This window comes from Kogia breviceps, chromosome 11 (assembly GCF_026419965.1).
Source record: "Kogia breviceps isolate mKogBre1 chromosome 11, mKogBre1 haplotype 1, whole genome shotgun sequence".
Classification (NCBI taxonomy): domain Eukaryota; kingdom Metazoa; phylum Chordata; class Mammalia; order Artiodactyla; family Physeteridae; genus Kogia; species Kogia breviceps.
Genome location: NC_081320.1, coordinates 96,160,837 through 96,178,540, shown reverse-complemented (window position 1 = coordinate 96,178,540; position 17,704 = coordinate 96,160,837). Strand labels below are relative to the sequence as shown.

At 45.4% G+C, this 17,704-nt stretch overlaps 1 protein-coding gene across 1 annotated transcript in view; it reads right to left on the bottom strand.

Moving 5' to 3' along the window:
- NOL10 (nucleolar protein 10) overlaps positions 1-17,704 on the bottom strand; it is an 88,787-nt gene that overhangs the window by 5,178 nt on the left and 65,905 nt on the right. The window contains exons 18-20 of the mRNA XM_059078374.2: positions 11,009-11,182; positions 10,498-10,745; positions 1,878-1,980 (exon numbers count right to left, since the gene is read on the bottom strand). Coding sequence (XP_058934357.1) covers positions 1,878-1,980; positions 10,498-10,745; positions 11,009-11,182 — 525 coding nt within the window. The remainder of the gene's footprint in view (positions 1-1,877; positions 1,981-10,497; positions 10,746-11,008; positions 11,183-17,704) is intronic.

Genomic DNA, 17,704 nt, shown 5'->3' with positions numbered 1-17,704 from the left:
ACTGCCGGCGGGAATGCAGAATGGTGCCATCGCTTTGGAAAACAGTCTAGCCGTTCCTCAAAAAGTTAAACAGTTATCATCTGGCTCAGCAACTCCATTCCTAGGTATACACCCAAGAGAAACAAAAACATGAGTCCGTGCAAAAACATGCCTGAATTTTCACAACAGCATTATTCATAATAACAACAACAAAAAACCCAACCCAAATGTCCATCAACAGAGTAAAGGATAAGCAAAATGTGGTATATCCACACAATGAAATATCAGTCATAAAAAGGAATAAAGTTCTTAAACATGCTACAACATGGATTAATCTTTAAAACACGCTAAGGTGAAAGAAGCTGGTCACAAAAGAAAACATGTTGTATGATTCTGTTTATATACAGTGTCTAGAACAGGCAAATCCACAGGCAGGGGAGATGTGCGCATGGGGTGACTGCACAAGGGGTTTCCTTTTGGGGGCGATGAGGGTGTTCCAGATTCAGACAGTGGTAATGAACACCCAACCTGGTGAATATACTAAAATCTCTGAACTGTACGCTTCAAAGGGATGAATTTTATGATATGTGAATTAGAACTCAATTTTAAAAAAGAATCAGCAGCAGAGTCTTTGTCACTCTTTCCCTCTTGGAGACAATGTATATTAAGGAAGATTGACTAAATGAGGAAAAAAATTTGAAAAATAAAACCATGTAGCAAAAATAGAAATGAAGTTTTCCCTCTCCTGAGAACAAAGAAAAATAAAGGGGACAGTGAACAGGCTAGAGAAGAAACGTAACCCGGCCTGAAAGAGTTCATCACTCCTAGTTTTGTTTCAACTGTTACTAACCTGCAGTGTCTGTAGTTAGATCTGTCCTTCACAAAGCTATCCTGTCACCCCTAATCCTGTGTAATTTACATTCTGCACCTGGTATTTGCTCCCCTTGTAATCTCTTGTAGCAAATCACCCCTTGTAGCCGTTTGCACTTCAGAAAGGAGGTCACAGGCCGATAACCCAGAGACTAAACGGAACCAATGACCGGGCTGCCTGACTCCAGTGGGGACTGTTTTGAAATAATGCAAGAAGAAGAATGTAAGACCTTCACCATTTTGACCCTTATCACGCACTTCGGACTGCGAACTCCCCTATAAGAATCCCTGTAACTCCCCAGGAAGGAGGGGCACAGGTCTTCAGGCGCTAGCCTATTGTGTCTTCCCTTGCCTGGCAAAGAAAATAAAAAGCCTCTCTACTTCTTACCTTCCAAATCTGTCTCTGCATTTGTATTCGGCATCGGTGCACAGGGAGCCAAGATCTGGCAAGAGCTTCACTCATGAGTTCCTAGCAAATACTTAAAGCAGCTTATTCCTCCTTCAATGGGTGCCAGGCATCAGCAAAGCCGGCTGAAGAAATGACTGTTATACGTCGGTTTATAATAACCTACTACTGAGAGAAACTACCTACCCTGGACAAGCTGACCTTACTGCCATGAGCGTATCAGAACTCACCAGTTCTTGATCCCCTTTAAGTCCGTGTGAGCCTGAACTATTCCATTATACCGCAGGAGGTCACGACTTGGGCTTCAGAAGGCCCCATTCGGGTGGTGGAGCCACCCAGAAAGCACACGGCAGCGCCTCACCAACAGCACCAAGCCTGCGGTCACTGAGGCCCCGTCCCCCTCAGGGCACCAGAAACACGCCAGCTCTGCAGAGGACACGCAGTGCGCTTGCAGCCCAGGACGCGTCCCGGCTGCGGGGAAAACGCCCGAAGGGAACACAGCTCCTCAGCGGGGGGGGGGGGGGGAGCCTGGGGAGGCAGCTCTGAGGTCACACACACACAACACTACTGGAGGCCTATTTTTCTTCTGTAAATTAAAAAAGAACATTAAAAAGCAACTTACCTTCTTCAATGTAAACGTCAATTGTTTGCTGCCAACCGTGGTGTCCGATACACTCAACGTCCCATTTTTCGCTTCGAGTTTCAGCCGGTCTTCAAGGGTTTTACTGCAGGAAATTTAAGAGAATGACATATTAATTAGTATTTTGTTTTGATTTGCCATTTGAAACAAGTTTTAATTAGAATTGATCACACGAAGAATGATCTTTCACAAATTTGGTAAAGACAGAAAATGGCATTCGTTTAATACCATCAGTGGAGAGAATTGCGGGCACTCAAACCGTCATTATTCAGACTCAGCAGATCCCTAGTAGAAACAATGGCTGCCCCAAACACCCACTAATTTAATATTTTAAGTGGTGGTTCCGCATACTTCAATGGTTGCTACCTATCTTACTAAATCACATTTCTGAGGCCAAAATGCAAAGGAGCACTATTTCTGAAGCCTGTAATTTACTGTAATGGTCAGCGGCACTTACGCTGCTGAAGCATTTTATATGTAATCCACGCATGAGTTAGGTATGTGAGCATCTCGGCAACTCATTCACCTTCTACAAAGGACTGAACACAAAGGAAGCTCTCCAGGTCAAGCCACGGAGAAGTGCTATGAGAACTCTGATTTCTCCTTCCCTCGGTCGTAGCTCGTGGACCGCACTCACCACCCACAGTACGAGCAACCTGAAACGTGAATATACTCGTCTGATTACACAGAGCAAACAAAAGCACTTACACTGAGGGGAAATTCTATCTGATCCAGCCCTATTCACTGCTACTTCTCCAGGCGTTTTCCTTTCAATTTCTTACCTGAATTACCCTTTCTGACACAATTTGCCCAGATTTCAATTTCATTTCATTTCTTGATCATGTTTCTAAGGTCTCTTTTTATAATCTTTGTCCCTGTTATGGTTTGCTGTGCCCGGCAACTCACTGCCATCTACAACAATCAAGACGTTAAATTTGAATTTTGTACCAGTTATACAACACTTCATTGAATGTTCTTATAATAATGTATTATTATAAAATCAGATCATTGTTGAGTTGGTTTAGAGGGAAAAAACAGAACTAAGCCTAAAGACAGACATTTTGAGTAAGTTTTAAAGTTAGCTCTAGCCCTTCTAGAAAAGGCTAAAAGCAACACCCTCAAATGCCTGGGATGAAACTAGGAGGGGAGGAGAGAGGGAACAAAATACAAGAACATGGTCTTCTCTTCTATTTGGTTCCTTCCTCAAAAAAAAAAGTAAATATACTTCCCTTTCCAATCCTCCTTGCACCAACTTAAAACCGTGCACCCTTTTTAAAAGTTAATATGAAAAAACTTGGTTGAATTTAAAAGGGTGTGTGTGCACTGTATGAAAGGGTCGTCTTTTTCCTGAAATACGATCTTCGTAACTAATTACCGAGTAGAACACAGCTCCTAAGTGATCCATTAGACAAAGTGATGCTCCTCTGAAATTCTGAAGCCAATGTTTGATGTTCACACCTTTGAAAGCCCTACCTCTAGTTTATGACTACTAGTTAGTACTAAACATACCCTCTTTACATGATTTGAGACATAAATGTTGTTAGCATAAAAGTGGCACTGTTTTCTAAGCAATGATGCACTTTTAAAGTACTTTTCATCTTCAAAGTTCTTAACAGACTAATTAATCCTTTCAACATCCCCGAGACAGAAGCCTTTATCCTCTATAGACTGCACAAAGGGAGGCGAGATGTTCTATGACTCGCCCCAGGCCACAGAAGGATTCAAGCCTAAAACCAGGATTCCACCTGAAGAATTTCCGGTTTCCAGGCGTGTGTCAGACCATGCCTGATTTATAAAGGTTTGTTCAGGAAATGTGTCCACTAAATGACAAGCTTCTAAATGACAAGCTTCCACATGACAAACTGAGTGAGAAATTAAGGTTTGGTTTTGCCTTTTCTTCACTTGAGCAGAACTCAAAGGTGGCGTGTAAACTGCCCCCAGCGCGCCTGTGGCTCATGTCAGCTCTGCAAATGCCTCCAGCCCTTCATTGCAGTTGTGTTCTTTCCTTTCAGAGCCACAAGTGCTGAGATTTTAAAGGTAACAGGAATTCTGAGTAAGTATGGAGCCACTGAGGCACGGGGGCACACAGAGAACACTAATTTGGGAAGTAAACTGTGGGAAATTAGTACTCTTCTCAGGGTGACCCGTTTCCTGCAGAGCAGCTCTGGCCTCCTCTCCGTGTACCTGGCCGGGCACCTGCAGGAACTGGTTCCGCCTGGGCTCCGTGGAGAGACCTGAGCTCCTCCTAAAAGGAGGAGCCGTGGCAGAGGATCAGGCGCAGGGCCGAGGGCAGAGGCTCCTGCAGGAAAGCAGGTCGCACTCCCCTCCCTTTGAAGTCGGCTCGCTGAGAGCGGCTGTGACCCACCAGTCCCGAAGCCTGAATTCCCGAAGCCTGAATTCCCGAAGCGTGAATTCGCTCAGAGGGGACTGAAGACGCAGTCAGGCCCCTGAAAACTGCCTACTGTAACCGAAGAAGGAAACGCAGAGACGCCCCTGCCCGTCCTCCTCACGTCCGCCCAGCACTGGCCGGCCCTCCCTGTCCTGCTCCTCTTCCTGTCTAGGCTTCGGGTCGCACGCAGGCCTCTGGCTGCTTTGTAACTGACGGTAAAGTTAAGACGTTTAGGGAAAAAGTACCCCCTGCCAGTCACAAGACGATCAAAACTCCGCCACATCTGCGGGGACGGCTAAGACGGACAGACATGGGCTGCAGAAGGTGGAAAGTGAGAGGAATGACTCGGTATGGGACGGAGAGGGTATGGGGGGAAGAACCTAAATGATCAGTACGGCTGCATTAAAAGAATGCAGAAAAATGGGCATAAACCACGAGGCGAAAAAAAATCAAATTAGATATTTATTAGATGCCCCAGGACAGCTGAATGATTTACTTCTTTGAGGCTTTAAAACACACACACACGGGCTTCCCTGGTGGCGCAGTGGTTGAGAGTCCGCCTGCCGATGCGGGGGACGCGGGTTCGTGCCCCGGTCCGGGAGGATCCCACGTGCCGCGGGGCGGCTGGGCCCGTGAGCCGTGGCCGCTGCGCCTGCGCGTCCGGAGCCTGTGCTCCGCAACGGGAGAGGCCACAGCGGTGAGAGGCCCGCGTACCGCAAAAAAAAAAAAACACACACACACACACACACACACACACGTATCTATTTCCTTAATTAAACCTAATTAAAAATAATGCTCCTTCACAGAGTTTTTAAATCACTCTGTGAGGAAAGGGAGGTAGGGGAGTGGAAGCCATACCCAAAAGGCACCTGCTTCAGTACAGCACTGAGAAGAGCGAAATAAGCTTAACAGAAAGAAATCACCCCACACAGTCTACATCAAAGGGAGTAAGAAGAGAATGGAGAAACAGATGTATTTAAAATTTAAGTACTTCGTTTTAAATATACAACTTTGACAAATATTTACATACACTGGAAAGGTTACTCAAACTATTTCAGTGCTTTCAAGTTTGCATACGTGGCTGCAAAGCCTCTATCTCAGCAGATATAAGTTCAAGCAACCATGAAGTCGGTCATCTCGACTTGCAGCTCAGTTAAAATTTTAGAAGATCCCTAACATCCACTGTTGTTGCAAGTGTGGGCAAACAGGCACCCTGGCAAGAGGGCAAAGGGCCCAAAGCCCTTCTGGAGGCCGATCTGGCCCAATTGATCGCACACCTCTTTCGGTCCAGCAAATTCCATCACTAGGTAAGGCAGTCTAAAGAAATTCTTGCGCATGTGTATGTATTTATAACTGTGAAAAAGGAAGAGAAAAACAAGAAACAACCTAAACATCCAAAATTAGATAGCATGGCCCATCCATCTTATGAAATATTTTTGCAGCCATAAGGCAGACCTCCATGTACTTACCATGAAAAAATTTCAAAACTTATTGTTCAATGAAAAGAGCACGTGAAACAGCAACAAGGTTAGTGTGATCCTTTCATGTCAAAGGCAGAAAAGCCACAACTGTACACGTGAGTGTGAGCGTAGATGGGAGTGACTGAAATCTAAGAAGGTGCCCAGAGCAGGAGGACCTCAGGAAGGGAGTGTGGGTAAGAAGAGACTTTCACCTTTCATCCTATGTTCCTAAGTATTACAATGATAATATGCTCGTGTATTACTGGAGCACATATTACTGGAGTAATAAAAGATTCTCTCTCTTTTTTAAGTGAAAGTTTGGAGTTAAACTGCTTTCAAAATTAGATTTTAAAAATGTTTATATTAAAAACGAGACTGCATTCTTTTAGTTCTTATCCACAATCAGTGAAGAAAATTAGCTGAAGAGTAAAAACTGGCCATAGTTATTTAATTTAAAGTGGATACGGTTGCAGACACCATAAACAGCTCACCAAGAGCTACTAAAGTAGCTGGTGAAGAAGATGAGGTCGTCAAAGGCAAAAAATGTCTTAAAAATCTTTGAATTTCCAGGACCTACCAGAGGGTAGGTGCTTCAAAGAATGCTTTCATGAACTGGGCTGAAAGGGCCACCGAGCATGTAGTATTTATTACCCAACAAGAGGAGCTATCCTCAACTACTGAAATTTAGAAAGTTATCCCAAGGACTCTTTCTCTGGGGTTTGCCAACAGACACCTCCAATATTTACATCATGCGCCGCAGACCAAGGCTGCCCCAGGTAACTGAAGAGGCTGATGTGCCCAGATCCCTGACGGAGGCCAGCGGGCGTGAACCCCCAATCTTTCTACCTAGAAACACAATCATCTCCGCCCATCCTGACTTCTCTCCCTTGTCTCTGAAGACGTACTGGTGCCCCTGGCCCCATCCACTCCTGACTGCCCACCTAACGCAGCTCTGTCAATTCAGTCCAGCCTCTCATTTCTTCTCTCTCCCCTTCCTCTCTGCGTACTGATAAGTCACATCTCTCAAGCCTAAAAACCCTTTCCTATCAAGTTACTGGCTCTGAATTCCTTCCTTTCACCGCCAATGTCTTGAGAGAACCATCTATGCTAATTGTTCACAGTATTCTTTTATCTCCCATTCATTCGTCAATCCTGAGAAATTCACCGCAATAAGACACTGTTCCTACGGCCTTTTTCCAACCTCCGTTCCGGGGACTCCCCTGCTCCTCCTGACGTCTGTGCCACGCCCCTCTCGGTGAAATTCTCTCCATGCTTTTGCCTCCTTCGTTTTCCTCCCGCCTCTTGGGCAGCTCCTTAGTAAGGTTTACTGCCCGCATGCTCCTTTACCAGCCCTCTAAGTCGGAATTCTCAGCCCCAGCCTAGCGATATAATCCCCACACCTCTAAAATCACATGTGTTACTTTGCATGCACTTGTACGTTGTCAGAGAGGTGTATGATTTTCATCACAGACACAAGAAAAAATACTTGTTGTTCCCAAGGGCGCCACTCTTAGCCCTCATCTCCCGCTACATAATAGTGGGAAGTCTTTTTTACACCACAGTTTCAGTCCCACAGTGAAGCTGGTATCTCTCATACCAATGTCTCTGGCCCACCACCTACATTTCCATTTGTCAGCTGGACATCACCAAGGAGACACTGGGGTCTCGCAGACTTAATGTGCTGAACACCCGGCTCAATACTTTAGCCTTAAATTTGTTTTTCATTCTGTATCCCTTACCTCGGTGGCAACACTGCTAGACATTTCAACGTCAGCCCTGACCCCTCTGATACTAGATTAGTCACCGATCAATGCTGTAGTGTGTGTCTTCTTCTTAGACATGCTTGTGAAAGCTCACGCTCCTCTCCAGCCCACACTCCAGGCTTTCGTCGCTTCCCGCTGGGGCTACTTACTGTACAGTGTGTGAGCTGACCTCACACGCCCAGTTTCTCCCTGCATTTTCTCTCTAGAACTGCGGTATTTCATAAGTCTCTGGGAAATAGGGACTTTTTCACTTATGTTTTTTTTTGTTGTTATTTTTTTTGCGGTACGCGGGCCCCTCACCGTTGTGGCCTCTCCCGTTGCGGAGCACAGGCTCCGGACGCGCAGGCTCAGCGGCCACGGCTCACGGGCCCGGCCGCTCCGCGGCACGTGGGATCTTCCCGGACCGGGGCACGAACCCGCGTCCCCCGCATCGGCAGGCGGACTCTCAACCACTGCGCCACCAGGGAAGCCCATCACTTACGTTTTTATTTTTATTTTCTACAACAAACACGTACTGCTTTTACTGTGTAAGTATTTCCATCGTTGGGAGGAGGGGCTGAGCAGATCTGATCACGTTCATCTTAGCCCAAACCCTTCCCTGGCCCGCCAGGACCTGGGTCGGGGCCTAAAACGCCTCTCCGGCCCATCAGCTGTGCCCCCGCCACTCACCCTGCGCTCCCGCTGCACCGTGAGGGCGCTTCCCTCACTTCCGCACAGCAGGCCTCTCTCCACGCCACCCCCTCGGCCTAGGATGCCAGCTTCCCCACCCTGCTTTCTGGGCTCATCTTTTCCTTTCAAGAGACCAGTTTTAATATGACCTCTAATAAAGACGTCCTCAAATCTCTAAAAACTGACCCTCTCTCTGCCTTGTACGCGTTCCCCAGGCCTCTGAACAGCTCACAGTGTCAGCGAGAATGGGAACGCTACGGGCGTGTGAGCTGTGCTTCTCCTTTCCATCCCCGGGCCTAGAACAGCACTTTGCTCACGTGAGGCACCCGACGAATGCTTGACTGATGAAGGGGTGGGTGGAGAGGCTGACAGGTGGATGAACAGACACACAAACAAAGCGCAGCATACTGGAAGGCGTATGAAAAGGTGCTGACAGACGTGTGCATTTATCTAAAGCCCTGTTACTATGTCAAGCAGAGGACCCACTCAAGCACCCAGTCAGGATTCACTCTTCACTTTTCCCTTTATAGAAATGGTTTTAAGGTTGGGCAAGTCCAAGTGAACTTTTAAACACAGCACACTTGCTTCTGAGGCTGTGTTTCGCTGACTGCCTTGTGGTGGCTCACAGAATGGACATAAGCAACCACTATAGCTGTCTGAAGGATAAATGGTTCAAGGCTTCATTAAATAACATTAAAATATTACAAGTTCAGAATGTGCCAGAATAATCCAGTCAAGACCAGAGTTCAATAAGCAGTATGTGCCAAAATGCCAGCAAACTGCAGGCTATTCATACCAAAGGGTTATTACTCTAAGCAACTGGATTTGGCTTTTAAGCTTGTGTAAGTATTATCACTCATATAGCTCCTCCTCGCAAAAAAATTGTTTAACTTATTGACGTTTAACTTAGTAAGAACGTTTAACTGCAGCGCGTTAACTTAGCTATTATTTATCATTAAATACTAAATTTTCATCCCTTTTGTTTTTTACATTAATACCCTACTACAACCCACAAGCAAAACAAGAATGTCAGCGAGTTTAGTCATGTCTCCCACCCGTAAATCGTGGCTCCCTGTTACCATGGTTACCCTGAAAACTACTGCTCCCAGATTTTCCTGGGTTTCAGGTAAATGAGTTATTTTTCAGCAGATCTTGAAAGGGTAACTTCCAGAGTCGCCTGACATGTAGGCAAGGCATAGACGATTCACACTCTCACAAGGATTTATCAAGTGCCTACTCGGGCCTACGTACTGATCCAGGAGCTAGGGGTAAATATGCAAGACAAAAACAGCAGATAATCTAACAAAGAAATTCCCTCCACGGAATCAGAATCCTGAAAACAAGCAGTCTTCCCCCTGCTTCTGAGAAGGACTCCGAATAAAAATCTAAGAATGACAGCTACATAAAAAGCGAGGTTGCACGTATTGCTGATGGAATGTAAAATGAAGAAGCCTCTTTGGAAAACAGTGCGGCAGTTTCTCAGAAGGTTAGACATAACGTTACCATGGGACCAACCATCCCACTCCTAGGTACGCAGCCAGGAGAAATGAGAACGTATGACCATGCAAACACATACACAAATATTCAGAGTACCATCATTTGTGATAGGCAAAAACTGGAAACAACACAAATATCCTTCCAACTGATAAATGGATAAATAACATGTGGTATATCCATACCGTGGAATATTATTCGGCAATAAAAACTAATGAACGACTGACACATACTACAACATGGATGAACACGCAAAACATTATACGCCAGGGCTTCCCTGGTGGCGCAGCGGTTGAGAGTCCGCCTGCCGATGCAGGGGACGCGGGTTCGTGCCCCGGTCCGGGAAGATCCCACATGCCGCGGAGCGGCTGGGCCCGTGAGCCGTGGCCGCTGAGCCTGCGCGTCCGGAGCCTGTGCTCCGCGACAGGAGAGGCCGCAACAGTGAGAGGCCCGCGTACCGCAAATAAATAAAAAATAAAAATAAAATTAAATAAATAAATAAAAATAAAAATAACTTTCTGTTAAAGAAGTTGTTACCTCTTAATTACCACCATAATTTAAGAGTGTGGCTTCTGCAGTATAAAAGTGCTCCAATGTATATATTTACCAATACTCACGGGGCCACACCCTGCACCTTACTGTATGTAAACTATACCTCAAAGAATTGTTACAAAGAATCACAGCACAGAGCAGTGTATTTCCCCTCAGGCCTTGTGGGGCTTCCCTCACACTAACTCCAAAGGTCCAAATGCCACCTTCAGGGCGAGGAGGAGGAAAGCAAGTCTGGGACAACTCGACGAACCACCACTGAAGGCTGTGCTACTCACTTCATCAGCTTCTGCTTTGTGGCCGAATCTCTGAAGCTTCGGAATTCCTCGCCGGCTTTGATCTCATAAAACTGGGGCTTGAGGACCGTCTGCCGGTCCTCTCTGAGCCGTTCCTGCCGCTTCACTTTTTCCTCCTGTTGGAGAAGTCGGCGCTGTTTCCTGACCTCTGCAACCCAGTCTTTTTCATCATCCGAGCTCTCAGAACTTTCTGCATCACTTGGTTTTCCTTCCGGTTCTTCCTCCTCTTCCTGAAGATAAAAATAGTAAGAAGCAGCTCCTCTCCCCCAACCAAAAACACTGACCCCCTATTTTCTTTTGAATAGCATTAGCCCATCAGAGTACGGGACACTGCATGCATCAGAAAAAACATCTTTAATTAAATAAGATATATTCCTAAGCTGAAGGTCAAACAAATTACAGCTCGAGTTTATTCAAAGACTCTTTCCACTTACACAGAAAACTTTATTTTAAACAAACAGGAGCAAATTCTAAATGATAAAGAGTACATTACTTTTTCATGAAGTTCCTGTTGCTCTAAGAGTCTTAGTTTCTTCTTCCTTTTTTCACTAATTTTGGAAACAAGTGGATTCAAAAGCCTAAATTCTTCACTCTCTTCGTCTACTTGGAAGTCAGGGTTCTCAAACATAACTTTAAATCGATCATCGGTGAGAATATTAGGAAGGCTCTACAAGAAAAACAATGTTAAAATTTAAAGTTAATATTGGAATAAAATCTGACCAGAAAGATAGCTTAAAAACATTTTACTCAATAATAAATTAATAAGCTACATAAAGCACAACTTATTAAATTATTATGAAATTGTTAAAAGAATCAGTTTCCAGAACTTTCTAATTGCCTATCTCTTACCCACAATCAAATTCTATTCACCTATTTCACAGAAAATATGTATTAGTTGCCCGTTGCACACAATGAGCTAAGACTGAGTCTTTTGGCCTAACTTTATGCTTAATACATTAGAAAGAATTTTCTTCAATTAACATTTTTTGATGCAAAAACATTTCTCAAGAAAATACATGTTTTTGAAACATGGCTTTTTAAGCATAGCTACTATACTGAATGAAAATCAGTGAGACTTTCGACTTCATATTCTAAAACTGGGAGAGGAAGCTGCATCAATAATTAGTCAAGAATTAACAAGGTGGGGAGCTGGTGGTGTAAGTTGACTGACTCTGAGTTATTCGGAAACCTAAGGGATATTTCCTTCCCTCATAGGACAGCCTCATCGATCTTTTTCTCCTAGGCCATTTAATTGTTCTCAAAGGATATAATGTGAGACTCTACAATTTTGACATAATAAAACTTTACTATTGAGACCCATTTTGGATAGCTCAGGACTGACACTGCATTCCCTTTTATTTATACCACTCTGAACAGAAACATTTTCTAGAATGTACTGTAAACTTATCTGTTCACTTAAATAGATGATAATCTTATACACTCAGGGCTCTCCTATTGTTCCTTATCTGCAATAGGCTTGGAAACCAGATAAATTAACCTACTTAACATGGTTTGTAAAGTAAACAGCCTAAGCACAGGCTGGAAAAAATGAACCTGTTTGTGGTAAACTATGGCTCTACTTAACAGACTTTATTTTACTGGCTGCTTCTCCACTACTGGGAGTAAATAAGGTTGTAAGTAGCTGAGCTCAGAATGTTGTATAACTGAGCTACACAAAAAATTGGTCAACCGGGCTTCCCTGGTGGCGCAGTGGTTGAGAGTCCGCCTGCCGATGCAGGGGACACGGGTTCGTGCCCCGGTCTGGGAAGATCCCACGTGCCGCGGAGCGGCTGGGCCCGTGAGCCATGGCCGCTGAGCCTGCGCGTCCGGAGCCTGTGCTCCGCAATGGGAGAGGCCACAGCAGTGAGAGGCCCGCATACCACAAAAAAAAAAAAAAATTGGTTAACCATGAGACATTAAGGAACGTGGGCTGTTTATTACCTGTGTGTACCTACAATCTGACAAAACCCTTACTAAAATTCTATGATATACTGAACATATATTTGAGATATATGGAAGTCTTCCTTGACTAAGTATCATCTCCAAGACAGATTTAGGTTCAAGGAAAAAACAAAGATAGGTAAGTTCTAGTTCCTGATCCCAAGGCATTCACAACCTAATGAGCAAAAAACAAACAAACCTCTGTGCTACAGGGCACCTTAAAAAGGATGTTAAACAGAGTTGAGAGTGCTCTAGGAGCAGAGAGGTAAAAAGTAATTCCAACAAGGTACACCTCAGAAGGGTTCACAGGGGACATGCATCGGGGAGGAAGCTTAAAAGATGGGTAGTTTTCAACAGATAGAAATTTGGGAAGAACATTTCCAGACCACTGAGGAGCGGTGAACAGTCTGATAATGCAAGGATAGTGGCAAAATTTGAAAAAGCAATTCTTGATCAGGCCAGATCACAAAGGATTTTAAATACCGTGACATTATTCTGCAGGTAAGGGGAAACTATTAGGGAAGAAGAGGGTAAGGAGGAGAAAAATACAGACAGAAGAGTGCGTCAAGAATCTCAGGTGGGGCTTCCCTGGTGGCGCAGTGGTTGAGAATCCGCCTGCTGATGCAGGGGACACGGGTTCGTGCCCCGGTACGGGAAGATCCCACGTGCCGCGGAGCGGCTGAGCCCGTGAGCCATGGCCGCTGGGCCTGTGCGTCTGGAGCCTGTGTTCCACAACGGGAGAGGCCACAGCAGTGAGAGGCCCGCGTACCACCAAAAAAAAACCCAAGAATCTCAGGTGACAGGGCTTCCCTGGTGGCGCAGTGGTTGAGAATCCGCCTGCTGATGCAGGGGACACGGGTTCGTGTCCCGGTCCGGGAGGATCCCACGTGCCGCGGAGCGGCTGGGCCCGTGAGCCATGGCCGCTGGGCCTGTGCGTCCAGAGCCCGTGCTCCGCAATGGGAGAGGCCACAGCAGTGAGAGGCCCGCGTACCACCAAAAAAAAAAAAAAAAAAAAAAAAAACAAGAATCTCAGGTGACAGGGCTTCCCTGGTGGTGCGGTGGTTAAGAATCCGCCTGCCAATGCAGGCGACACGGGTTCGAGCCCTGGTCTGGGAAGGTCCCAAATGCTGCAGAGCAACTAAGCCCGTGCGCCACGACTACTGAGCCTGTGCTCTAGAGCCCACGAGCCATAACTACTGAGCCCGCGCGCCACAACTACTGAAGCCTGCGCACCTAGAGCCCGTGCTCCACAATAAGAGAAGCCACCGCAATGAGAAGCCCACGCACCGCAACGAAGAGTAGCCCCGGCTCGCCACAACTAGAGAAAGCCCGCGCGCAGCAACGAAGACCAAACGCAGCCCAAAACAATAGATAAATAAAATAAGTAAATTTAAAAAAAAAAGAATCTCAGATGACAAAAAGAAGCCTGCTTTGCGATTCCGCAGCAGCAGATGTGCTACATGATGGGCTGTTGAGGGAGAAACCAGAGTCATGAGGAAGACGAAGAGGCCTCTTGAGGAAACCAGGAAGAGAGACAGGGCCTGAATTAGGGCAACTGGAATCTAAGGGTGTTTTAGGAAAGGACGATAGTGAGATACACTTCTAAGTTCAAATTGATAGATACAGCTACAGATGAGATGGGAGGAGGAAGACTGAAAAAGAGGGTTAGAAATTTTTCTCAAGTGTCTAGCTTAAGGACTAGAAAGCTGGTGAAACAGTAAGTCAGGATCCATCATCGGAGATGATCAGAAAAAGAGGCCTAGGATGGAATAAAGGACACGAATTTATGTACCAAGAAACCAAGACATCACCCAGTAGCTAAACAGTAAGTACACCGTGGTACAGTCAAACAACTGAGTATTATTGAGCGCTAAAAATAAGTAAGGTTTTCAGCCACAAAAAGACATGGAGGGATCCTAAATGCATATTACTAAGCAGAAAGAAGCCGATATGAAAAGGCTACGATCCCAACTATAAGACACTGTAGGGCTTCCCGGGTGGCGCAGTGGTTTAGAGTCCGCCTGCCGATGCAGGGGACACGGGTTCGTGCCCCGGTCCGGGAGGATCCCATGTGCCGCAGAGCGGCTGGGCCCGTGAGCTGTGGCCGCTGAGCCTGCACGTCCGGAGCCTGTGCTCCGCAACGGGAGAGGCCACAGCGGTGAGAGGCCCGCATAACCAAAAAAACAAACAAACAAACAAACAAAACAAGACACTGTAGAAAAGGTAAAACAATGGAGACAGTCAAAAGATCGGCGGTTGCCCGGGCTCAGGAGGAAGGGATGAACAGGCAGAGCACAGAGGATCTGAGGGGACGGGAAGATGCCCTGATGGTCTAATAGTGGGGACGCGTGTCGTTACACGTTTGTCCAAAACCGTGGAATGAACCACACACCAGGAGTCAACAGACGCTAATGTAAACTGGGGGCTTCCGGTGATGATGAGGTACCAGTGTGGGTCCATCGACTGTAACAGATGTTCCCTCTGGCGGGAGATATTAATGGGGGGAGGGGGGATTATGCATGGGTCGCGGCAGGGGTATATGGGAATTCTCCGCACCCTCCTCTTGATTTCGCCGTGAACGTAAAACTGTTCTAAAGTAAAAATTGTCTTAAAAAACATCCAGTGCGTGAGAAAAGTTAAACAAAGAAATTATGTTCCGTTTAAGACTGGTTAACTCAGCCTATGGCTCAAGGAGAACAGCAGCTGGATTCTGATGGACACCATTAGGTGCCTAAAAACAAGGCACCAGGACTCAGGAGAGAAGAGGGGGATAAACGGGATAAATTTTGGAGTTACCTGTAAACACAGGATATGTAATACTGCCAAAGACCACATGAATAGCTCTTGGCCTGTTATACATTTTCAGGTTTCATGTATATATATATAAATCCCAAGGGAAATCTTTTCTTTTTCATCTTACTATATTATTAAATAATCACATTTAACAAATAACTGAGAAACATGTTAAAAAAGGATATGTTGGCTAGTACTCTTTTTTTCCCTTAATCTAAAACAAATAAGTTGCATTGCCTAAAGACAAGTATGCCTTAGAAGAACAAATATAAAATAAAAACTCTTCTAACCCAGCTGTAAAAATATTTCCATCAGAGAGTTTCCTAGTCTAACTGCTTGTTTTCACAGCTGTCTTAAAAAAAAAAAAAAGTAAGATGAGATGTAGTTAGTGATGTTCTATAGTAGTTCACGAGCGTCTGGCTAGTGATCTGCCCTATAAATACACATGTACATATGCCAAACACTTGCCCCTGGAATTTAGGAAACATCTTAAAGTATTGTCCATACCACAGCCCTGCCTCAAAGAAGTATGTGTAGATCTGAGTAGGATGCTTATTGTCAATATTTTGTCCCAACACAGTGACATACATGAGAAATACTTAACATTTAAAACAGATTCTTTCAATGCTGTGATAGCTATGGAATTAAGGTGAGGCAGACTTCTGCGTAAAGATGGTGGTTTGAACATGAGTATCTTCTAATCTCTGCTAAAACCCCACTAACACATAGAAAAGGGGCTTTAAAAAGACACAAATCCTTAAGGATGAGAAGGATAGGAAAGGAAACAGGAGCGATGAGGTTGCAGAAGCAAGAAAGGAAGCTCTAGCACCTGCGGTCTCCAGCTGGAGGGAGGCTTCTCTGGAGGGGAGGACGTGGCCAGCTGGGGCCACAGCACGGGGAGGCAAGGGGAACACCTGGCACCAAGGGGGTGCAGGCGAGGGGCTGAGATGCCGACACCCCGACACCCCAAGCCCTCCTGATGGCAGTTCTCAGTCCTCAGAACGTTCGTAGCCAGGCCACCACCCTCCAATCAGGAGACGCGGAGCAGCGCAGAGAAAGGCTGAAAGATCCTGCCATTTGGCGCTTCCCCAAATAAACAGTTTGGCCAGGTCAGCACACAGGACTGATGAGCCCTGTCTCCACCTCAGAGCCTCCTGTCAGCTTTTCAAATCTTTCACTCTTAAATCTGAACAAATGACCATGAATCACAGAAGGGAAAGACTACTTAACATTTTTTTTAAAGAAAATTTCCCAGTACTGTAGAACCTAAGTTCCTGGATTGAAAGAATAAAGCTGAAAGAATAAATGAATTAATTCTTAATTAGAATTAATACCACCAATTAATACTACCAAATTTCTAAGTTTGGATAAGGTCCAGATAATGTTTCTCGACATTATGAGGTGGGTCACTTGCCATTGCAGATCCAACACCAACTGAAAGGTAAACATCTTTTTAGACTTTAATTATGTTATCAGTGGTCGCGGTACCTGGGAACATATCTCACCGTCGGCCTCCATGAAATCTCAGCTGGAGCCAAGCAGGACATAACTGCATCATATACTGACTTTCAAATCAGAAGTTATCAGAGCTATTCACGCTCCTGGGGGCTTAAAGAGCTGAATTCAAAGACAAGACTAATGAATGCACTGCTGATGGATTTGACAATTCTTTCAAGTATTCTTTACAATGATAACGAAGAAGTCTTTCCTTAATTCAGGAATGGTTTTTAAGGTCTTTTTTGGGGGGACGGGGAGGGGAACCACACCACACGGCCTGTGGGATCTTAGTTCCCTGACCAGGGGTCCAACCCCGGCCCTGGCAGTGAAAGTGCCAAGTCCTAACCACTGGACCGCCAGGGAATTCCCCAGGTCATTTTAATTAGATAAAACTGTTAAACAAATCATACAAACTGTCTAATAACAGTCTCAGATTTTTAGATGACTATATTTAAGTATTTCTGGAAAGAAACTGAGCTCTGATAATGGAGCCTGACTTGGGTCGGCAAGCCACTAAGAGCAGATGAGGAGCACATTTTACAAACACCACTTTGTAGCAGGATTCTACAGTTCACACAGCTACAAACACTGTGCTTCCAGCTTCCAACAGCTGGAGGGAAACTGTCTGATGGAAGAAGGTAAGAACTTCCAAGGTTCTTCCTCTTTGCACTTGCAGTAGAAATAGCACATAGTCTGATGATTCTTTTTAGGATAAACCTATAAATGTTTTGACTGAAACTGTTTTAAAGGCACAGACAACCATGATTTCCCCATTGACTCTACAGATCACTTTGCATGTTTTCAGCTCCTAGGGTCACTGTCACCATCCTGCACTAACGTGCAAAGCAAGGGCCGCCTGTGTTCTCCATCTCTTCTGGCCGCCCCTAACCTCAACAGAGGTCTGTGAGGCAGAGGGGGGACGGTGAGAAAAGGGTGCTTCCCCCACTTCTCCACAATC